We start from the raw sequence: 19,687 nt of genomic DNA on the forward strand, positions 1-19,687 counted from the left end.
TCATGGGCCAATGTTAGGATGAACTTCCTGAACAGCTGAGGCACTACCACTCTCCTAGTGGCACCAGGTTTGGGGTCTCTGGCCTCAGTGTACAGGAGTCCATCTTCCCAATAGACCCTATGCGTTCCATTTTTCTTGCCTTTGGACTCTTCAGCAGCTTGCTGCCTAAGGCCTTCAAGAGAGGGACAGGTTTCTTGTCCCTTACACAGCTCCTCCCTTGAGGGTCCCCCTGGGCCTAAGAGCTCAACCTGATAAGGTTCAAGCTCCAAAGGCTCAGTTCCCTCAGAGGGCAGAACTTCTTCCTGAGAAGAGAGGTTCCCTTTCTTTTGCTGTGCTGCAGTTGGTTTCCCAACTGACTTTCCTGTTCTCTTGGTAGGCTGGGCCATTCTTCCAGACTCCAGCTCTACTTGTTCACCCTGTGCCTTGCATTGTGCTCTTGTTTTCACACACACCAGTTCAGGGATACCCAGCATTGCTGCATGGGTTTTTAGTTCTACCTCAGCCCATGCTGAGGACTCCAGGTCATTTCCAAGCAGACAGTCCACTGGGATATTTGAGGAGACCACCACCTGTTTCAGGCCATTGACCCCTCCCCATTCTAAAGTAACCATTGCCATGGGATGTACTTTTCTCTGATTGTCAGCGTTGGTGACTGTGTAAGTTTTTCCAGTCAGGTATTGGCCAGGGGAAACCAGTTTCTCTGTCACCATGGTGACACTGGCACCTGTATCCCTCAGGCCCTCTATTCTAGTCCCATTAATTAAGAGTTGCTGTCTGTATTTTTGCATGTTAGGCGGCCAGACAGCTAGTGTGGCTAAATCCACCCCACCCTCAGAAACTAGAATAGCTTCAGTGTGGACCCTGATTTGCTCTGGGCACCCTGTTGATCCCACTTGGAGACTAGCCATACCAGTGTTACCTGGATGGGAGTTTGGAGTGGAACCTTTCTTGGGACAGGCCTTGTCTCCAGTTTGGTGTCCATGCTGTTTACAGCTATGACACCAGGCCTTTTTGGGATCAAAGTTTTTACCCTTGTACCCATTGTTTTGTGAAGAGGCTCTGGGCCCACCCTCCTGTGCAGGTTTTTGGGGGCCTGTAGAAGACTCTTTACTATCTTTAGTTTTGGTTGTCTCATCACCCTTCCCCTGGGGAGTCTTTGTGACCCCTTTCTTTTGGTCACCCCCTGTTGAAGTCTTGGACACCCTTGTCTTGACCCAATGGTCCGCCTTCTTTCCCAATTCTTGGGGAGAAATTGGTCCTAGGTCTACCAGATGCTGATGCAGTTTATCATTGAAACAATTACTTAACAGGTGTTCTTTCACAAATAAATTGTACAGCCCATCATAATTACTTACACCACTGCCTTGAATCCAACCATCTAGTGTTTTCACTGAGTAGTCAACAAAGTCAACCCAGGTCTGGCTCGAGGATTTTTGAGCCCCCCTGAACCTAATCCTGTACTCCTCAGTGGAGAATCCAAAGCCCTCAATCAGGGTACCCTTCATGAGGTCATAAGATTCTGCATCTTTTCCAGAGAGTGTGAGGAGTCTATCCCTACACTTTCCAGTGAACATTTCCCAAAGGAGAGCACCCCAGTGAGATCTGTTCACTTTCCTGGTTACACAAGCCCTCTCAAAAGCTGTGAACCACTTGGTTATGTCATCACCATCTTCAAATTTTGTCACAATCCCTTTGGGGATTTTTAACATGTCAGGAGAATCTCTGACCCTATTTATATTGCTGCCACCATTGATGGGTCCTAGGCCCATCTCTTGTCTTTCCCTTTCTATGGCTAGGAGCTGTCTCTCTAAAGCCAATCTTTTGGCCATCCTGGCTAACAGGAGGTCATCTTCACTGAGAGCATCCTCAGTGATTTCAGAAATGTGGGACCCTCCTGTGAGGGACTCACTATTTCTGACTAACACAGTTGGAGACAGGACTTGAGGGGTCCTGTTCTCCCTATTTAGGACTGGAGGAGGGACATTGGCCTCCAAGTCACTAATTTCTTCCTCTGTGATGTCATCATCAGAGGGGTTGGCTTTTTCAAACTCTGCCAACAGCTCCTGGAGCTGAATTTTGGTAGGTCTGGAGCCAATGGTTATTTTCTTTATATTACAGAGAGAACTTAGCTCCCTCATCTTAAGATGGAGGTAAGGTGTGGTGTCGAGTTCCACCACCTGCATCTCTGTATCAGACATTATTCTGCTAAGAGTTGGAATACTTTTTAAAGAATCTAAAACTGTTTCTAGAATCTAATTTCAAACTTTTAACAAACTTTTAAACTCTAAAAGACAATGCTAAACAGGGACTTAACACACAAGGCCCTAGCAGGACTTTTAAGAATTTAGAAAAAATTTAAATTGCAAAAATGAATTTCTAATGACAATTTTGGAATTTGTCGTGTGATCAGGTATTGGCTGAGTAGTCCAGCAAATGCAAAGTCTTGTACCCCACCGCTGATCCACCAATGTAGGAAGTTGGCTCTGTATGTGCTATTTCAAAGTAAGGAATAGCATGCACAGAGTCCAAGGGTTCCCCTTAGAGGTAAGATAGTGGCAAAAAGAGATAATACTAATGCTCTATTTTGTGGTAGTGTGGTCGAGCAGTAGGCTTACCCAAGGAGTAGTGTTAAGCATTTGTTGTACATACACATAGACAATAAATGAGGTACACACACTCAGAGACAAATCCAGCCAATAGGTTTTTGTATAGAAAAATATCTTTTCTTAGTTTATTTTAAGAACCACAGGTTCAAATTCTACATGTAATATCTCATTCGAAAGGTATTGCAGGTAAGTACTTTAGGAACTTCAAATCATCAAAATTGCATGTATACTTTTCAAGTTATTCACAAATAGCTGTTTTAAAAGTGGACACTTAGTGCAATTTTCACAGTTCCTAGGGGAGGTAAGTATTTGTTAGGTTAACCAGGTAAGTAAGACACTTACAGGGCTCAGTTCTTGGTCCAAGGTAGCCCACCGTTGGGGGTTCAGAGCAACCCCAAAGTCACCACACCAGCAGCTCAGGGCCGGTCAGGTGCAGAGTTCAAAGTGGTGCCCAAAACACATAGGCTAGAATGGAGAGAAGGGGGTGCCCCGGTTCCGGTCTGCTTGCAGGTAAGTACCCGCGTCTTCGGAGGGCAGACCAGGGGGGTTTTGTAGGGCACCGGGGGGGACACAAGCCCACACAGAAATTTCACCCTCAGCGGCGCGGGGGCGGCCGGGTGCAGTGTAGAAACAAGCGTCGGGTTCGCAATGTTAGTCTATGAGAGATCTCGGGATCTCTTCAGCGCTGCAGGCAGGCAAGGGGGGGGGTTCCTCGGGGAAACCTCCACTTGGGCAAGGGAGAGGGACTCCTGGGGGTCACTTCTCCAGTGAAAGTCCGGTCCTTCGGGTCCTGGGGGCTGCGGGTGCAGGGTCTCTCCCAGGCGTCGGGACTTTAGGTTCAAAGAGTCGCGGTCAGGGGAAGCCTCGGGATTCCCTCTGCAGGCGGCGCTGTGGGGGCTCAGGGGGGACAGGTTTTGGTACTCACAGTATCAGAGTAGTCCTGGGGTCCCTCCTGAGGTGTCGGATCTCCACCAGCCGAGTCGGGGTCGCCGGGTGCAGTGTTGCAAGTCTCACGCTTCTTGCGGGGAGCTTGCAGGGTTCTTTCAAGGCTGCTGGAAACAAAGTTGCAGCCTTTCTTGGAGCAGGTCCGCTGTCCTCGGGAGTTTCTTGTCTTTTCGAAGCAGGGGCAGTCCTCAGAGGATGTCGAGGTCGCTGGTCCCTTTGGAAGGCGTCGCTGGAGCAGGATCTTTGGAAGGCAGGAGACAGGCCGGTGAGTTTCTGGAGCCAAGGCAGTTGTCGTCTTCTGGTCTTCCGCTGCAGGGGTTTTCAGCTAGGCAGTCCTTCTTCTTGTAGTTGCAGGAATCTAATTTTCTAGGGTTCAGGGTAGCCCTTAAATACTAAATTTAAGGGCGTGTTTAGGTCTGGGGGGTTAGTAGCCAATGGCTACTAGCCCTGAGGGTGGGTACACCCTCTTTGTGCCTCCTCCCAAGGGGAGGGGGTCACAATCCTAACCCTATTGGGGGAATCCTCCATCTGCAAGATGGAGGATTTCTAAAAGTTAGAGTCACTTCAGCTCAGGGCACCTTAGGGGCTGTCCTGACTGGCCAGTGACTCCTCCTTGTTTTTCTCATTATTTTCTCCGGCCTTGCCGCCAAAAGTGGGGCCTGGCCGGAGGGGGCGGGCAACTCCACTAGCTGGAGTGTCCTGCTGGGTTGGCACAAAGGAGGTGAGCCTTTGAGGCTCACCGCCAGGTGTGACAATTCCTGCCTGGGGGAGGTGTTAGCATCTCCACCCAGTGCAGGCTTTGTTACTGGCCTCAGAGTGACAAAGGCACTCTCCCCATGGGGCCAGCAACATGTCTCGGTTTGTGGCAGGCTGCTAAAACTAGTCAGCCTACACAGATAGTCGGTTAAGTTTCAGGGGGCACCTCTAAGGTGCCCTCTGGGGTGTATTTTACAATAAACTGTACACTGGCATCAGTGTGCATTTATTGTGCTGAGAAGTTTGATACCAAACTTCCCATTTTTCAGTGTAGCCATTATGGTGCTGTGGAGTTCGTGTTTGACAAACTCCCAGACCATATACTCTTATGGCTACCCTGCACTTACAATGTCTAAGGTTTTGTTTAGACACTGTAGGGGTACCATGCTCATGCACTGGTACCCTCACCTATGGTATAGTGCACCCTGCCTTAGGGCTGTAAGGCCTGCTAGAGGGGTGTCTTACCTATACTGCATAGGCAGTGAGAGGCTGGCATGGCACCCTGAGGGGAGTGCCATGTCGACTTACTCGTTTTGTCCTCACTCGCACACACAAGCTGGCAAGCAGTGTGTCTGTGCTGAGTGAGAGGTCTCCAGGGTGGCATAAGACATGCTGCCGCCCTTAGAGACCTTCCTTGGCATCAGGGCCCTTGGTACTAGAAGCACCAGTTACAAGGGACTTATCTGGATGCCAGGGTCTGCCAATTGTGGATACAAAAGTACAGGTCAGGGAAAGAACACTGGTGCTGGGGCCTGGTTAGCAGGCCTCAGCACACTTTCAATTGTAAACATAGCATCAGCAAAGGCAAAAAGTCAGGGGGCAACCATGCCAAGGAGGCATTTCCTTACAGTGTGACAAATGTGACGTTGGTTTACCTATACCTCAGAGCACCAACCCACCAAATCTACTGTTACAGATTCCCTTTAGTTTATATATTAATTATAACAGTTACTGCTTTCCACCTTCACCAAATCTGCTTTATTCCACTTTTATTGTAATTTGAATCCCCACTGAAAACCTCTCTATCTGTATAGCACTTTCTTGCTTTGTAGCTAGGTTTAAGTTATATAAATCACATACATACCTAATTACAGACTAGTAACATAAATAGTTAGCAGTACCTTTTTAGGTCGAGCGTGCAAGCACTTTGACCTGTTGTAACTATTGTGGGCTTTTAAACACACCCACCGCATGTCCATCACTTTCACTCGTTCCTGGGCTTAACATTTGTCCCCCCTTGGGGCGGGTTTGTTACTGCCTTGCAGACTGCCCCTGTTACATGGATAATTACTTGATTGTTGATACGTTTGACTACGAGCAAAAATGTTTTTCCTTTTGTGTCTCTCGTTTTCGCTCATGCTCATGGCGGCCATGGCACTTTGAATCGTCTCGCTTTTGTCAACTAATGTTTTACTTTTCATTTTCAATTTATGTGGCAAGAAAAGTTTAGTTAGGACTTTACATCTCCATTACCTCTAACTAGAGCACATGCAAGACCCATTGCATTGTAAATGCTTGTTATTATTTTATACAATTGTCATCCCAATTGTGCACCTAAACGGATGTGTAACCTTTTTCTAAATTATGTTTCTCTAATCAACTGTATTTAACTTGAAGACACCATTCCTTCATTTGTCTGAAAGCCCTGTTTGTTTTATATAGGAGAAACTAAAATTGGAAAATCTACAGCGGGACACCCAGAGACAGCGTGGTGAAGTGGAGTGGCAAAGACAGCTCCTAGAAAAGGATCACCAAGAAATTGAGCTTCTTATGGCTCAAATGCACACTCTACAAGATGGCGTGGACGCTCTAAGCAAAGAGCGCAAGCAGCTTGAAGAAAGTTGTTGCAGTTTAGACAATAAATTAGTGAAAACTAAAAGGTAATTCTAAGAGGGTGATGAAGTCAGAAAAGAGCAATGTGAAATGAGATTATTTTGGTAGGAGCCACTTAGGAAATAAGAAATATTAGAATGAAAAAGGTTTCAGTTTCAGTGCAATCAGTGGTGCTGAATCTAGACCTGGGAAGACAAAATCCAAGGCAGTTTCAGGGCAACCACAGAGTAAATGATTTCCATTTAGAAATGTAATTCATAATATGAGGATATTTTCAAACTCTGGCACAGATCTAGCTCCCCTGGGATTAATTAATTTGGACACCAGCGATAGGCCAATGATAAAAGGAAAGACCTAAATAAAAAAAAAAAAATTGAATCCTTTTTGCATCTACTTGTCAAAGTTCACAGATAAACATACAGTGCATGTTTACAAAACTTAATAATTTCAAGAACTTTTAATTTACTGGTAACAATTTGTACATATCGTGTATGGCTGTAGGCACACAGGCTCTGCATACTCCTGCCATCTAGAGTTGGGTGCAGCTTTTGCGACTTGTTTTTCTTCTAAGATATCAATGACTCCTCCTCAGGTCTTGATTGAGCATCGGCACCGTCTCCATCGTTAGATAATTTTTCTTCCTTAGCTGATTTGGACGTGTATGAGCATTACTACTGATCCCAAAATGTTTGACATTTTCAGTCAAAGCCCCTAGAACCTGTTGTCTTTCTTCCCATTATCAAGAGGAACTATTGATGCCCTACAAGCTTTTGTTGCTTTCCCCTGATCTCACGGGTATTGAGAAAGGTCAGGCAGGACTGCACAAAGGTGACCTTTATTGCTGTAAACTAGGCAACAAATGTCTGATTCTCTGAATTTCTGTGCCTCAATCACACCCCTCCACGTCATCTTCCACTCAGGGAGGTCCTTATATCACAGCAAAGCGTTAAGGTGGTCCACCGGAACCTTCTTAACCTACAGCATGAAGATTCAGTAGGGCATTTAAGCTCTTTCGATCTGATTTCATAAGTTGTGGCTGTCCCACTCACTGCGCACCGTTCTGCCCCAAATCTATTTACTTTGGACATAATTTGTGACTAAATGCATTAAATGCTCAGCCAATACAGTTGATACGTCGATATTTCGACCCAAGAAAATGATTAATAATAGAGCCTTCATCAGGATAAAATTATGGTAGCATCCACTATACATGATAGCAAATGACTTGTGTTCAAGGTAAGCTTCTGACAGATCTGAAGTGAAGGTAACAGCTTTTTCTTTAAAACATCCATTTCAAAAGACTCTAAGATATCCTGTTTATAACTTGCAAGATGTCGCCATCCTGAGGTTTCAGTCTACACCTTCACAAAACACTACTGTCTTGGAACACAGGTCTTCAGGCAAGGTACATATAGTAGGTTCTTGCTGCAAGACCTTTGGATAGTTATTTCTCAAGATGCATCCCTTGTGGTACTGTTTTGGTATTAATTCATAATGTGAGGAATCTGCGGGTAGAGGTATCCATCAGAAGAAGTTCCTTATCTTCAGGAATGTTCCTTTTGGTTGATACTCCACTGTCAGATTCCTCATCACTCCTCATCACCCCTTTCTCAGCAGTCATCTTGCAGTTTCTCACTAATAAGGTTCCAGTTTAGTTTCATGGACACTGTCATATACCAGTGATCACACCCATCGCCAGGTTTTAGCGTGTGGAAAAAAGGACAGGAACTAATGTTAGTGTCATATACTGCTTCATGTGACCGTATCAGGAGATAGCACCATAGCTAAAGTCGCACGGTGCTTCTAAGCAGGCCTTGGAGCTTTTGTAAAGTTCCAGGATACATTCTGGTGCCAAAGGGAAATTCTAGAGATGAGGAATCTGCAGTTGGATGGAGCATCCACCAGAACGACGATAACCAAAGGTAAGTGACTTATTATTTAGTGGGAGATACTATCCACATGCAAATATCTTCCTTTGAAAAGTATTATCTTTTAAGAACAAAGTCTGCAACTGCACAATGAACAAAATAAAAATATAATAGAAGGCTATCTATAGCATTGTCTCTGTTTAGGAATACATCATACATCCAATTCATCATATTTATATGCTTTAAACAACAAATGCATTGCAAATTGAGGTTGAGTCATCCAGGCTACTTGTCATGTTCAAATAATAATATACATCCGTGTGAAGAGTATGATTAAACTGCTCAGCACGTATTATAGATTTAGAGAACAAACCTGCAGTTATAAAATAAAATGTAGCCGTTTATATTGAAAACCCTTATTTCCATCCAAAATAGTAATTATCTAATTGTGGCAAAAATAGTTAATACTTTCCTCGGCAACAGTATGATTCAAGAAAGAATGAATTAGTGTTTTAATCAGCCCCCTATGATGTGAATGAATGTTCATAGATTTACTTTCTTGGAGCAGTACTGCAGTCCTGAAATAGCAAGAAATAAAAGACGACACATAAAAAATCTTAGCTTAAAACTGAAAGGCATGTGTACACCCTTAAAAACATTCAGAATTTATTTTACAATTTGGAAGAAAACTACGGTTTTTGGATGTCTTTGCGTCTAAGATAAGACTGCTGTGCCTGTCTTCAGAGATATTAGGAGCCAGAGTATCAAGTTCAGTAATTCAAATTTTATGCACGCACATGTAACCTTTCCTTTGATGTAGGGTAACCTATCTGATATGTTGAGTGCTTTGTTGGCAATATATCTAGTCTCTGTACCAGATTTACCTGGGTCGTGGCATGGTAAAGCTGTGTGACATCCTATGCTTGTAGTCCATGTTGAAGATATGTGGAAGAAATACCATAAAAAAAGGTGTTCACCAAGGCACAATGTCTGCTAGTAGTGTATAAAATATCTAGAACATTGCAGCATTTCACTCATTTGGCCAGTGAAATAACACTGCTATTGCGAAATAGGGATACAGGGAAATAGAGAATGTCACTTGATGTATCAGTGTTTAAAAGATTCACTGTGCGTTGGATGTGGAAGAATGTAATTAACAGCCCTGTACAAGTAGAATGCCAAAAACCTTTCCACTGTTGAGAACTGTAACAGGTTTTGTGGCTAACCTTTCAGAATGGTTGCAGTGACAGAAGACAGCAATAAAGTTGCATTATCTAAGGTGGAGAAATTGGAAATGAAGATCAAGGAAATGCAGCAAGAAATTGACCAATTGAACAAGCAGAAACTTTCAATGCGGAATGAGAACACAGCAGTGCAACAACTTCTGCAAGGTAACGTGAGACTATTGGTGGACTGTGTCCTGGTAAAATCCCACGTTATCAAATCATGTTTTATTGAATTGTCACCCGCTCCTGAATGTCTTTAGTAAGGTTAGAATGTATTTACAATTAAATATTCACAGCTGAAGCATGCCATTACCTGGTAGGACTCTTGTTTATTTGCTTTTCTATCATTTCTTCCTGGTTCTGGTCTCAAGGTTGAAGGATGTTTTTTTTTTGTAGCTGAGCAACAAAATATAATGCATCCATGATGCTTTGATTGTTGAGTCTACTGTTCTGACATCACATGTTACTGTCCGTGTGTTGCCTGTACTTTCCACGTCAAGCCTATCTGTCAACCATATATCTATCCTCAGTGTTTAACTTTACTAAATTATTTTCAGAGAAAAGACAAGAATTGAATTTGATGAAAGAAGAGCTGAGAGACTCCATGGATCAAATGCAGCTAATTCAGCAGGTGAGCTATTAAGTATTATGGTCTTGTTTTATAATGCATAAAACCCACAATATTGATATCTCTTTCAGTACACTGTATGCTAGTTGAGGAGATGTGTTGCACTGCAAGACGAAAATATTGTATATAAAAAAAAAATGGTGCACACTGATTATTTTTACATCAAATCCTTGTTTTTTTTTTTGTTGTGTGTATCTTCATCAGTTAATTGTGGATCATTTTAATGTTACAATTTTATGGAAAACCAGGTGGGATTCCAGCCAATGGACTGAATTATCTAGTTTAATAAAAAATTATGTGTAGAACTTTGCCTCAGAAAATATTGAAACCGAATCTGTTGTGATGCATACATTTATTTTAGCTTCAAAAATAGTAAAACCACTGAGGCACATGGGGATGCATTTGTTGAGATGACAGATTTTTTTTCATTGAATGATATTGCCAACTCACTGTGCTGTCAATACAGGTTTCTGTTTAGGCATGCATACAGTATTGGGTTCCTGTTTTGCCTTGCAGGAGAGGCCCATAGAAACAATCTGCAGGTGTGGACTCAGGGTCCAGTCCGATCAAGCAAACAAGTGGACTTAGGTCTCACAAGGTGGGGAGAAGTGGGGACACCCTAGGCTGTCTTCTCCTGGGTCCGGGGCAGACGAGTGCAGAGGTGCCATAGGGCGTCGGGTCTTTGTCTCCTGGTCACTTACGGTTGCAGGGGGTCTGCAGAAACAGTCTGCAAATGCAGTTGTGAAGTCCACAGAGGGCGAGCACCTGGAGGGCCTAGGGACTACGCTGACACTGCTGGCCCACTTCAGCACGGGCTGGTCAGCTCGGGTGCAGTAATGATGTCCGATGTCGGGTATCTGGCAATCCCAGCCCTCTCAAGTCTTTCTTGGGTGCCTGCGGATGCAGGGGAGCAGCTCCTCTACTCCAAGGGAGTTCCTCCTGGTGATTAGCGAAGCATTGGCAGCTCTCCCAGTTTCTTGGAGGCTGCAGCAGCAGGACAGGTCAGTTGCACCTCAAGGGTTGGGTGCTGCAGGCAGGCAGGCCGGCAGGGTTGGTGCCAAGCCAGTTGTGCTACTCGGGTCTCGGGTTCAGCATGCTTCTTGTCCACTCCTTCTTTTGTGTTCAGCGTGGATTTGAGGATCTGGTATCAGGGGGTCCCCTAAATACTTAATTTAGGGTGAGTCAAGGTGAGTGAAGGGTAAAAGCCAATGGGCTACTTTTCCTTGGGGTCCCTACACCTCCTAGATGACCACTTCCTGTGGGGCGTGGGCATCACCCTGTCCAGAATTCCTAAATTCCACCATACACAAGATGGCAGAATTTCCTAATTAGTGTCCACTTCAGGCTGGTCACCCGTGCGATGTTCCCAGTCTGGAAGTGTGACACGCCTCCTGGATAGCTAATCTTCCCGTCTGTCCAGGTGCCAGATTTGGGCCCTGGGGCAGAGGGGTTGGCACTTTCCTCTGAGGAAGGCCAGATCGCATACCAAAGGAGGTGGGCTTCTTTGAAGCTCCTGCTTTGGAATGGAGGTCATCCTATGGGGAGGGGTGGGTAACACCCCAGCCAAGACAGGGTCTTGTTTCTGACCTCTCGAGAGCAGAGGGATCTCATCCTGGGAGGTCAGATTCTTGTCTGTTGGTGGCAGACTGTCCAGAACCGGTCAGTGAGCTCACCAGCAGTTGGTAAATTTTCCACAGAGCATCTCTAAGGTGCCCTCTGGGTGCATGTATTTCTAAATCCATCACTGGAATCAGTGATGGTTTTTTAATACAAGATGTTTGATACCAAACATCCCTAGGTTCTGAGAAGCCAACATGGTGCTGGGGAACTCGTATTGACCAGTGTCCAGCACATGCAGTTAAAATGACTTCCCTACACACTTACTATGTCTAAGAATCGACAAAGACATAGGGAGGGGTATATTTGCTCATGCATATATGCCCTCACTTGTAATATAATGCACCCTCCCTTAGGGCTGAAGGCCTGCTGTAGGGGTAACTTACAGATATTACAAGCAGTGTTTTAGGGGGCACGGCACACAAGTGGGTGCCCTGTTGTGTTTTCAATTTTGGGAACACCTTGTCACGCAGCCTGCAATGGCAGTGTGCATAGGGTTGGTGCTGGGTCCCTCAGAGAGGCACAAGTTGTGCTGCAGTTCTGAGGGCCCCTCTTCAGTGACACTGCCCTTAGTACCAGGGGTACCATTTACTAAGGACTTACAGAGGGGCTGAAGGGCCTGGTCACTTAAAGATCAAGTGACCAGGTGTCTTGTTTTGGGGAAGGAACACTGGCACTTGGGACCTGGTTAGCAGGAGCCCAGTGCACTTCAGTCAAATTTGCATCTAAGAAACAGCCAAAAAGGGTGGAGGGGAGGAGTGTACTGCAACCAGAACCCAGCTCACTAAAATCGATGTAAAGAGAAACCGGGCTGTGCTTCGCTCTAACTTACACATATGTAGTTAGTCATCTCAGGCTGAAGTATACTTAGGCTATACTGTTTTGGGTTTAAATCTATAACAATTGATGAAAACCTTTTGAAAGGGAACATCCCTCATCAGTGTAAACATATAAACACTTGCACAACCACAAACTAAAATGCTTTTATTTCTTCCTGAAGGGACAAGCACAATGTAACTTTGTATTTGTAGCATGGGTTGTCTGCAAATGCATATGCTATGCACACTCCTCCCTTCCAGTGTTGGGCCCGGACTCTGTAATTTGTTTTTGTCAAGGAAGTGTTTTTATGGTCGCCGTTGTGCAGGGTATCTCCTCCTCCGGAAGGCATTGCGCATGTTAAGCGTCTCTTTTGCTAGATTTGTTTTTCCTGCCATCGGGCTCAGACTGACTGCTTCGGGGGTCTCTGAAGGTTTCGATGCCCAAGCCTGTGGACGCCCAGTGGCTACAGAATTGACAGCTAAAACGCTGACACGGCTCCTGTGAAAGTTGGAACCATGTAGGACACACTCAGTTGCAACTGACTTCGAATTTCTTCCTCCTCCACGCCCGTTGAGAACATTGTCTCCGAGTAATGAAGACTAAGAAGGACAGCTTATTTAGAATGTGCCCTCTGTGCGGGGCAAAGTGCACCTACTCTGACAGCTAAGCACAATGAGTAGGACTGCACCGTGTGTAACTTGTTTAAAAACAAGAAGACACTCGGAAGCAGGCGCGATCGGAGACTAGCTCACAATGGAGATGGCAACTGAGGCAGAGTTATCTCAAGAAGAAGCCCACAGCGAGGGTGAGTTAGACGTCGATATCACACCTACTCAGAGGTACCCCATCCCCACCCACCAATGTGACCTCTGATGAGACCAGTAGGGGGGGGGGGGAAGAAACAGGGGGAGGGAATGAAGAGTCAGACATGCAGTTTGAGGAAGCTACTCACCAGACTCTGGTACCTGCATCGGGACCCAGAATGAAGAGCCAAGGGCCATGAGTACATTTGACCCACCCCAGTTAAAGAAAATCTTACATAGCCCACCCCCCTCCACACCACAGTGCATCACAGCCCTCAGGCTCTAGTCAACATCAAGAGCGTGCCTCGGAGCCACAACAGAACAAGAAGGTTCTCCATCCCAAATCGGGCATCCGGCATACAGACAAATGGTAGCCAACAACAGATCTACATTGGTGCGAAAACAGCGGTCGATGTCAAGCCACGCATCAGCGCCGACGAAAAAGCCAAACCAGCTTTGATGTTGGAGAAGTACTTGGATCTGAAAAAACGCTCTGCGTTGAGGCTTTCAGAATCTCAAAAATGTTTAGTTCTGAAGAAATAAAAGGAACATGGTCACGCCACCAAAACCTGGCTCCAACCATGACAAATACAAAAGTGCCTTGCTCAGCTAAAACAACAGTACCAGAGAAGTAGGCAACAGGATCACAAAACCAAGTCTTACAGAAGGAAGAAGGCAGTGTTTTGAAGGCCTACACAAGGACATGCAGGAAAAGCACTATCAGCAGTCATCCTAAATTCTGGGTCAACAATTGGATGTCACACTACCTAAGAGAGTGGCTACTGAACATAGGGCCACAAGCCCCATGCCTTTACATTAGCCTTTATCCCCACACACATCACCCTCACCTTCTCAGGAAGACAGAGGGGATAGCCCTTAGCTTAAGGAGTATTACTCTGACTCTCGGACAGATATCCACCTCAGTCCAGAGCCATGGGATGACTATGACATGGTCCTTCCAGACACCGAAATCGCACTGCATCCCTAACAAAAGCTTCTCCACCTGATGACACCTTCTCATACAAAGGACTATTAAATACAATAAACTACCTATGCAGACCTCAGAGGAGGAAAACAATCTCTTGGTGGAAACACTTTAAAAAACTGATGGTACGATGCAATATCTATCTATGATAAGTTTTGTTTTATATTTATCCAAGGATCTTTTTAAAGATCCTGTCAAATCCAGGGTACTTACACCAAGGATAAAACCCAAATACAGGCCTTCTACATTAGACCCTCTATACATGAGGGTAACCCTACTCCAGACTCCACAGTTGTCACTACAGCTTGTAAAAGAACTTCATCACAAGTCACTGGGGAAGCTCCACCTCCTGACAAGAAGAGTAAACACAATGACGCAATGGGGAAAAGAGTGGCTACAGGACACGCCAATCACTGGTGGATTGCTAATTCTGTGGGCCTATTGCCAAACTATAACAGGGCCATATGGGATGAGATGTAGGCCTTAATACAACCTCTCCTAGGCTAATACATGAAAAAAGGGGAAGATCTAGTTCCAGAAGGGAGATAGATATCAAACTCAACAATCCAGTGTGCATTAGGTAGTGCAGACACCGCAGCACTGAGGCATTAACTCTGTAATGCTCCGTAGATATGCATGGCTTCGCACATCTGGGTTCAAACCTTATGTGCAGCTGCACATTTTGAACATTCCTTTTGATGGTAAATATCTTGTTGGCACAGGGGTTGATACACAACTGGAAAAAATAAAAAAGGATATAGAAACAACCAAGTCAAATTGAAGCCTTGCCATCCACAACACAAAAGCAACAGCCCTTTCGGCCCTACCAAGGTAGAGGGGCCTCGGAATCCCACACTAGAGACCCCCAAAATACCAATGCCAACAACTGCAATACCACCAGCAATCTGGAAAAGGCTATTACCGAGGTGGCTACAAATCACAAGGTAGGGGTAAAGTAACGGCAACAAACAGAGCTACTACCACCAAACTTTTACTCCCCAGTCGCACCCCCACCCACCAAACCCCAACCACACATCTCCTATCGGGAGAAGGCTACAACACTTCCATCAGATGTGTCCTGAATAGACGCCAGACAATTGGGTGTTAAACATTATCACTCAGGGATATTGTCTGGAAAACAACACACTCCAAATATCCCACCAAGAAAACACATCCTAAATCCACAGCCTCTACACCTGGTGAAGGAAGAATTAAAAGAATTATTATAAAAAGGATCCATAGAACCTGTCCCATACAAACATCAAGAACAAGCAGTATACTGCCTATACTTCCTAATACCCAAAAAGGATGGCAAGCTCCATCCTATACTGTACTTAAGCCCACTCAATCAATACATCATATCGGAACACTTTCACGTGGCGACACTCCAAGATGTGATACCACTACTACAAGAAGGTGCCTTCATGGTTGCATTAGACCCAAAGGCGCATAATTTTATATCCCAATCCATCAAGCACATCACCGATACCTCCAGATTGTGGTGAGTGGTCAGTTCAAACTACTACCATTCGGTGTAATAACAGCCCCACGCATGTTCACCAAATGCCTAGCTGTAATAGCTGCAAATCTAAAAAGGAAAAGATGCATCTTCTCTTATCTGAGTGATTGACTGATCAAGAGCTCCAGCAAACAATTTGTCTACAGGACACTCAAACAACTATCTACAACTTCCACAAATTGGGATTTACAAAAAATGCCACAAATCCCATCTACAACCGCTCCCGATACAACCTTAACTTGGAACCATATTCTATTTGCAAAAGCTTACCTCAATTAACAGAGGGTTCTCACTATTCAGAACCAACGGGCTGTTCTTACGCCACATCATCGCCTACTAGTCAAAATTGTCATACATGTTCTAGGTATAATGGCTTCTTACACTGCGATAGTTCCACATGCAGGACTACATATGAGACCCATACGACAGCGTTTAGCATCACAATGGTCAAAGTAGGGGGCAACATGAATCTAGTATGGTTTCACCCAAGGTCCATCAGGTACTACAATGGTGGAACACACAAAAGAAAAGAGCCTTTAGGGGACCGAATCCCACAGGTGACTGTCACAACAGATGCATCACTTATGGGTTGGGGTGCTCATATGGAAGACATTCTGGTACAGTGAAAGTGGTCCGTACAACAGCAGACATTCCACATCGACATACACATGTCTCTCAAAGCATTCCTATCCAACATAACAGGAAAAAAAGCTCTTCTGTGCACAGACAATTTAACAGCAGTGTACTACATCCAGGAACAAGGAAGGACCCATTCATTGTAGCTATCCCAATTAGCACAAATTATATAAAAATGGGCCATCAGCCACAAGAACCACCTCCTAGCTCAATGAATACCGGGGGTAGACAACTCACTAGCAGACCTAGTATGCAGGACACAACAAACATGTCCACAAGTCGGAAGTCAACACTTGTATCCTACAAACATACTTCCAATGGCGGGGACTCCAACAATAGATCTCTTTTCCGCAGTAGAAAACGCAAAATGCTAAAACTTTGCATCCAGGCACCTACATCCACAATCCAATGTGGATGTAGGTGCCTGGATGCAAAGGATTGATGAACTGGTCTGGAGTATTTGCATATACTTTTCCACCTCTCTCACTCATGGCCAGGAAACTCCGATGTACATCACTAAAGATGATACTCATAGCTCCAACATAGCCACAACAACCATGGTACACAACATTGCTGGGGCTCTCCCTTGTACATCACAAAAATATTTTCCTAACATTCCAGATCTTCTCACTCACAGCGGGGAGCAGAGTCAGGCAGCCCAATGTTCAACAGCTCAATCTTTCAATCTTGCTCTGGAGGTCGTAGAATTTGGGTACCTACAATTACCTCCAGAATGTATGGACATTCTAAGGAAGTCAGAAGACCAACCACGAGAGCGAGTTATGCAGCAAAATGGAAACACTTTGTTCAGTATTGTGCTGCAGGCAACATACATCATTCATCACCATCTGAATAACAAGTAGTGTGTTACTTGTTACATCTTCAAAAATCACATTTAGCATACACATCTATAAAGCTGGGTTTAGCAGCAATTGCTTCATAACTACAAAACAGAAACAATAGCTTTTTAACATACCTGTCCTAAAAGCATTTATGGATGGACTCAAGAGTCATTCCTTCATGTACTCCTCTTGTACTATCCTGAAACGTGAACATTGTGCTGACAGGATTAATGTCTGCACCATTTGAATCAATGCATAAATTCAAACTTCAATTCTTAACATGGAAAGCGGCTTTCCTTGTTGCAATTAAATCACTAAGAAGAGTAAGTGAAGTACATGCAGTAATTATTAAGAAACTTTATTTCCAAGTATTCCAAGACAAGGTTCGCCTATGCACAAATCCAAAGTTTCTGCCAAAAGTTAAATCGCCTTTCTACTTAAATCTGACATTGGATTTATCGGTTTTCTTGCTTTACATACACTAGATCTTAAACACACCTTTATTTACTATGTGGAAAGATCAGAAACATTTCGAAAAAAGCAACAACTATTTGTAGCTTTTTCAAATCCAAGGAAAGGTAATCAATCTCATCTCAAAAGCGGGAATTGACTGATTTCGAAAGGTTTGTAAAGCACTGAGAAACACCACTGAAATCCACACAAAAAACAGAACCCAGGACAGCCTAATGACGCTTCAACCAATTCTGCATTCTTTATTTGCTGTAGATTGCTTTCCTTGGAATTCTTGGAGTGATAGAGCATCTAGGGCCACATGTACAAAAATCAGGTTTTGCGATTCACAAATTGCAAGTCTTAGCGACTCACAGTTTGTGACTCGCAAAACCTGATGTACAACAGTGTCAATGACACTGTTTATGATCCCAATGGGGTCACAAATGACCTACCTCATAAATATTCATGAGGTAGGTCACAATTTGCGACCCCATTGGGAATGGCCGCACCTACAGGGATGGTGCCCTGCTGCGGAAGGCAGACAGTCATGTCTGTGTCTGCTTTTAAATAAAGCAGTATTTTTTTGTTAATGCAGCCCGTTTTTCTTAAAAGAAAATGGAATGCATTTCAAAAACAAAAATGAAAAGTTTTCTTTTCATTTTTTTTCAGAGAAGGTAGTGGTCCTGCCCTGAAAAAAAATATTTTCACATGTATTCACAAAGGGGGAGTGGTCTCATGGGGACCCCAACCTGTTTGCGAATGGGTTAGCACCAATTTGAAATTGGTGCTAACTGCGATTGTTTTGTGACCACATTCACGGTCACAAAACAATCATACATCGCACTGCGACTCGAAATTAGGAAGGGAACGTCCCTTGGATTTGTGCATCGCAAGATGCTTTTTGTTTTTGCAAATGGCCCGATTATGTGAATCGGACCGATTGTGACCAGAAAAAAGTTTTGTACATGTGGTCCCTAATGTGTTTCATTCCACCTTGATGAGGCTTCAAGCAAATCTAATGAGGAGAATAGTTTCTATACCTGTGTGGTCACAACTGAAAAATTCCACTGATATCCACATTTCCATTGGATAAAATCACAATGTAAAAATATAGAATTTCAAAACCATTGGCATCTCACAGTTTTGCACACTGAGGTAGGTTCCACTGTGAGTGAGTTCACAAGGTGTTCTACAGTGGTATCTAATCATCTCACAAGTCAGAGCAGGCAAAATTTAGTTTTAACAAATACTCGCTAATAGGATTTCCTTTGTAGGCGGTAACTCTTTTGGTAATGATGGGAAGTCACCATTGGTAATATTTACATAATCATTTGAAAAATTCAAATATAGTGTGCTTTACATTGAAATCAGCAGGTTTACATTTTTCCTGGCTCGTTCCTTTGAGAAATATTGGTACTAGGCTTAAGAAACTGAGCACTCTCCTGAAGAGAGATTTTATATGGCTGCAGCTCTAGCACCTTGCCCTGGGAGTGACTGTCTAGCATCTTTCTGTGTGTGACTGATCTAGTCTACTTCTAGTATCTCTCTGTATGACTGACTCTCAGGAACCGCAGCATGTCTGTAAGTGGTACTGACTGCTGAACATTTTACACTATCTGTGAATTTGTCACCTAGGATTTAAACAATACCTCAAAGCGGAGAGATGAATTGCTTGATGAGCAGGCAGCCCTTAAAGAAGAGATCAGTGAAAGTTTGAGAAGGTACAAGCAATATCAAGAGAAGGAAGCCCAGAAACAGCATCACCTCCAGCAACTTGAAAGATCCATAGAGGAAAGAAAACATGAACTAGAAGCGCAAGAACAGGTAATAGTGACTTTAATTAGATTTTTTTCAGTCTTTGACATGCATTGTGTACTAAGGAGTACAATGGCAGTAGGTGTGCACTGTTACTTTAAATTGTATCTGTTTATTTTCTTTGTATCTAGACATTAATCATTTGCTTATAGAAATGAAAAGTCACCCCACACCAAGAATGCAGTGACTGACATAGTATTGGGTGTCTCTCCAAAGATATTTAAGGTGGAATCAAGCTTCAGTAAGGATATATGTATTTAGGAACTTTGTTATAACCAGATTAGGTATTATAAAGCAAAATAGCACTTTTAAACTTGTTGTATTGCATTCTGTATT

General features: G+C 43.9%; 1 protein-coding gene across 3 annotated transcripts in view; it reads left to right on the top strand.

Moving 5' to 3' along the window:
• CNTRL (centriolin) overlaps nt 1-19,687 on the top strand; it is a 579,099-nt gene that overhangs the window by 458,221 nt on the left and 101,191 nt on the right. For all 3 annotated transcript variants that reach the window (XM_069241657.1, XM_069241658.1, XM_069241659.1), the window contains 4 exons: nt 5,970-6,187; nt 9,242-9,399; nt 9,792-9,865; nt 19,172-19,360. In XM_069241657.1, coding sequence (XP_069097758.1) covers nt 5,970-6,187; nt 9,242-9,399; nt 9,792-9,865; nt 19,172-19,360 — 639 coding nt within the window. The remainder of the gene's footprint in view (nt 1-5,969; nt 6,188-9,241; nt 9,400-9,791; nt 9,866-19,171; nt 19,361-19,687) is intronic.

The sequence above is a fragment of the Pleurodeles waltl genome, chromosome 6 (genome assembly GCF_031143425.1).
Source record: "Pleurodeles waltl isolate 20211129_DDA chromosome 6, aPleWal1.hap1.20221129, whole genome shotgun sequence".
NCBI classification, from domain to species: domain Eukaryota; kingdom Metazoa; phylum Chordata; class Amphibia; order Caudata; family Salamandridae; genus Pleurodeles; species Pleurodeles waltl.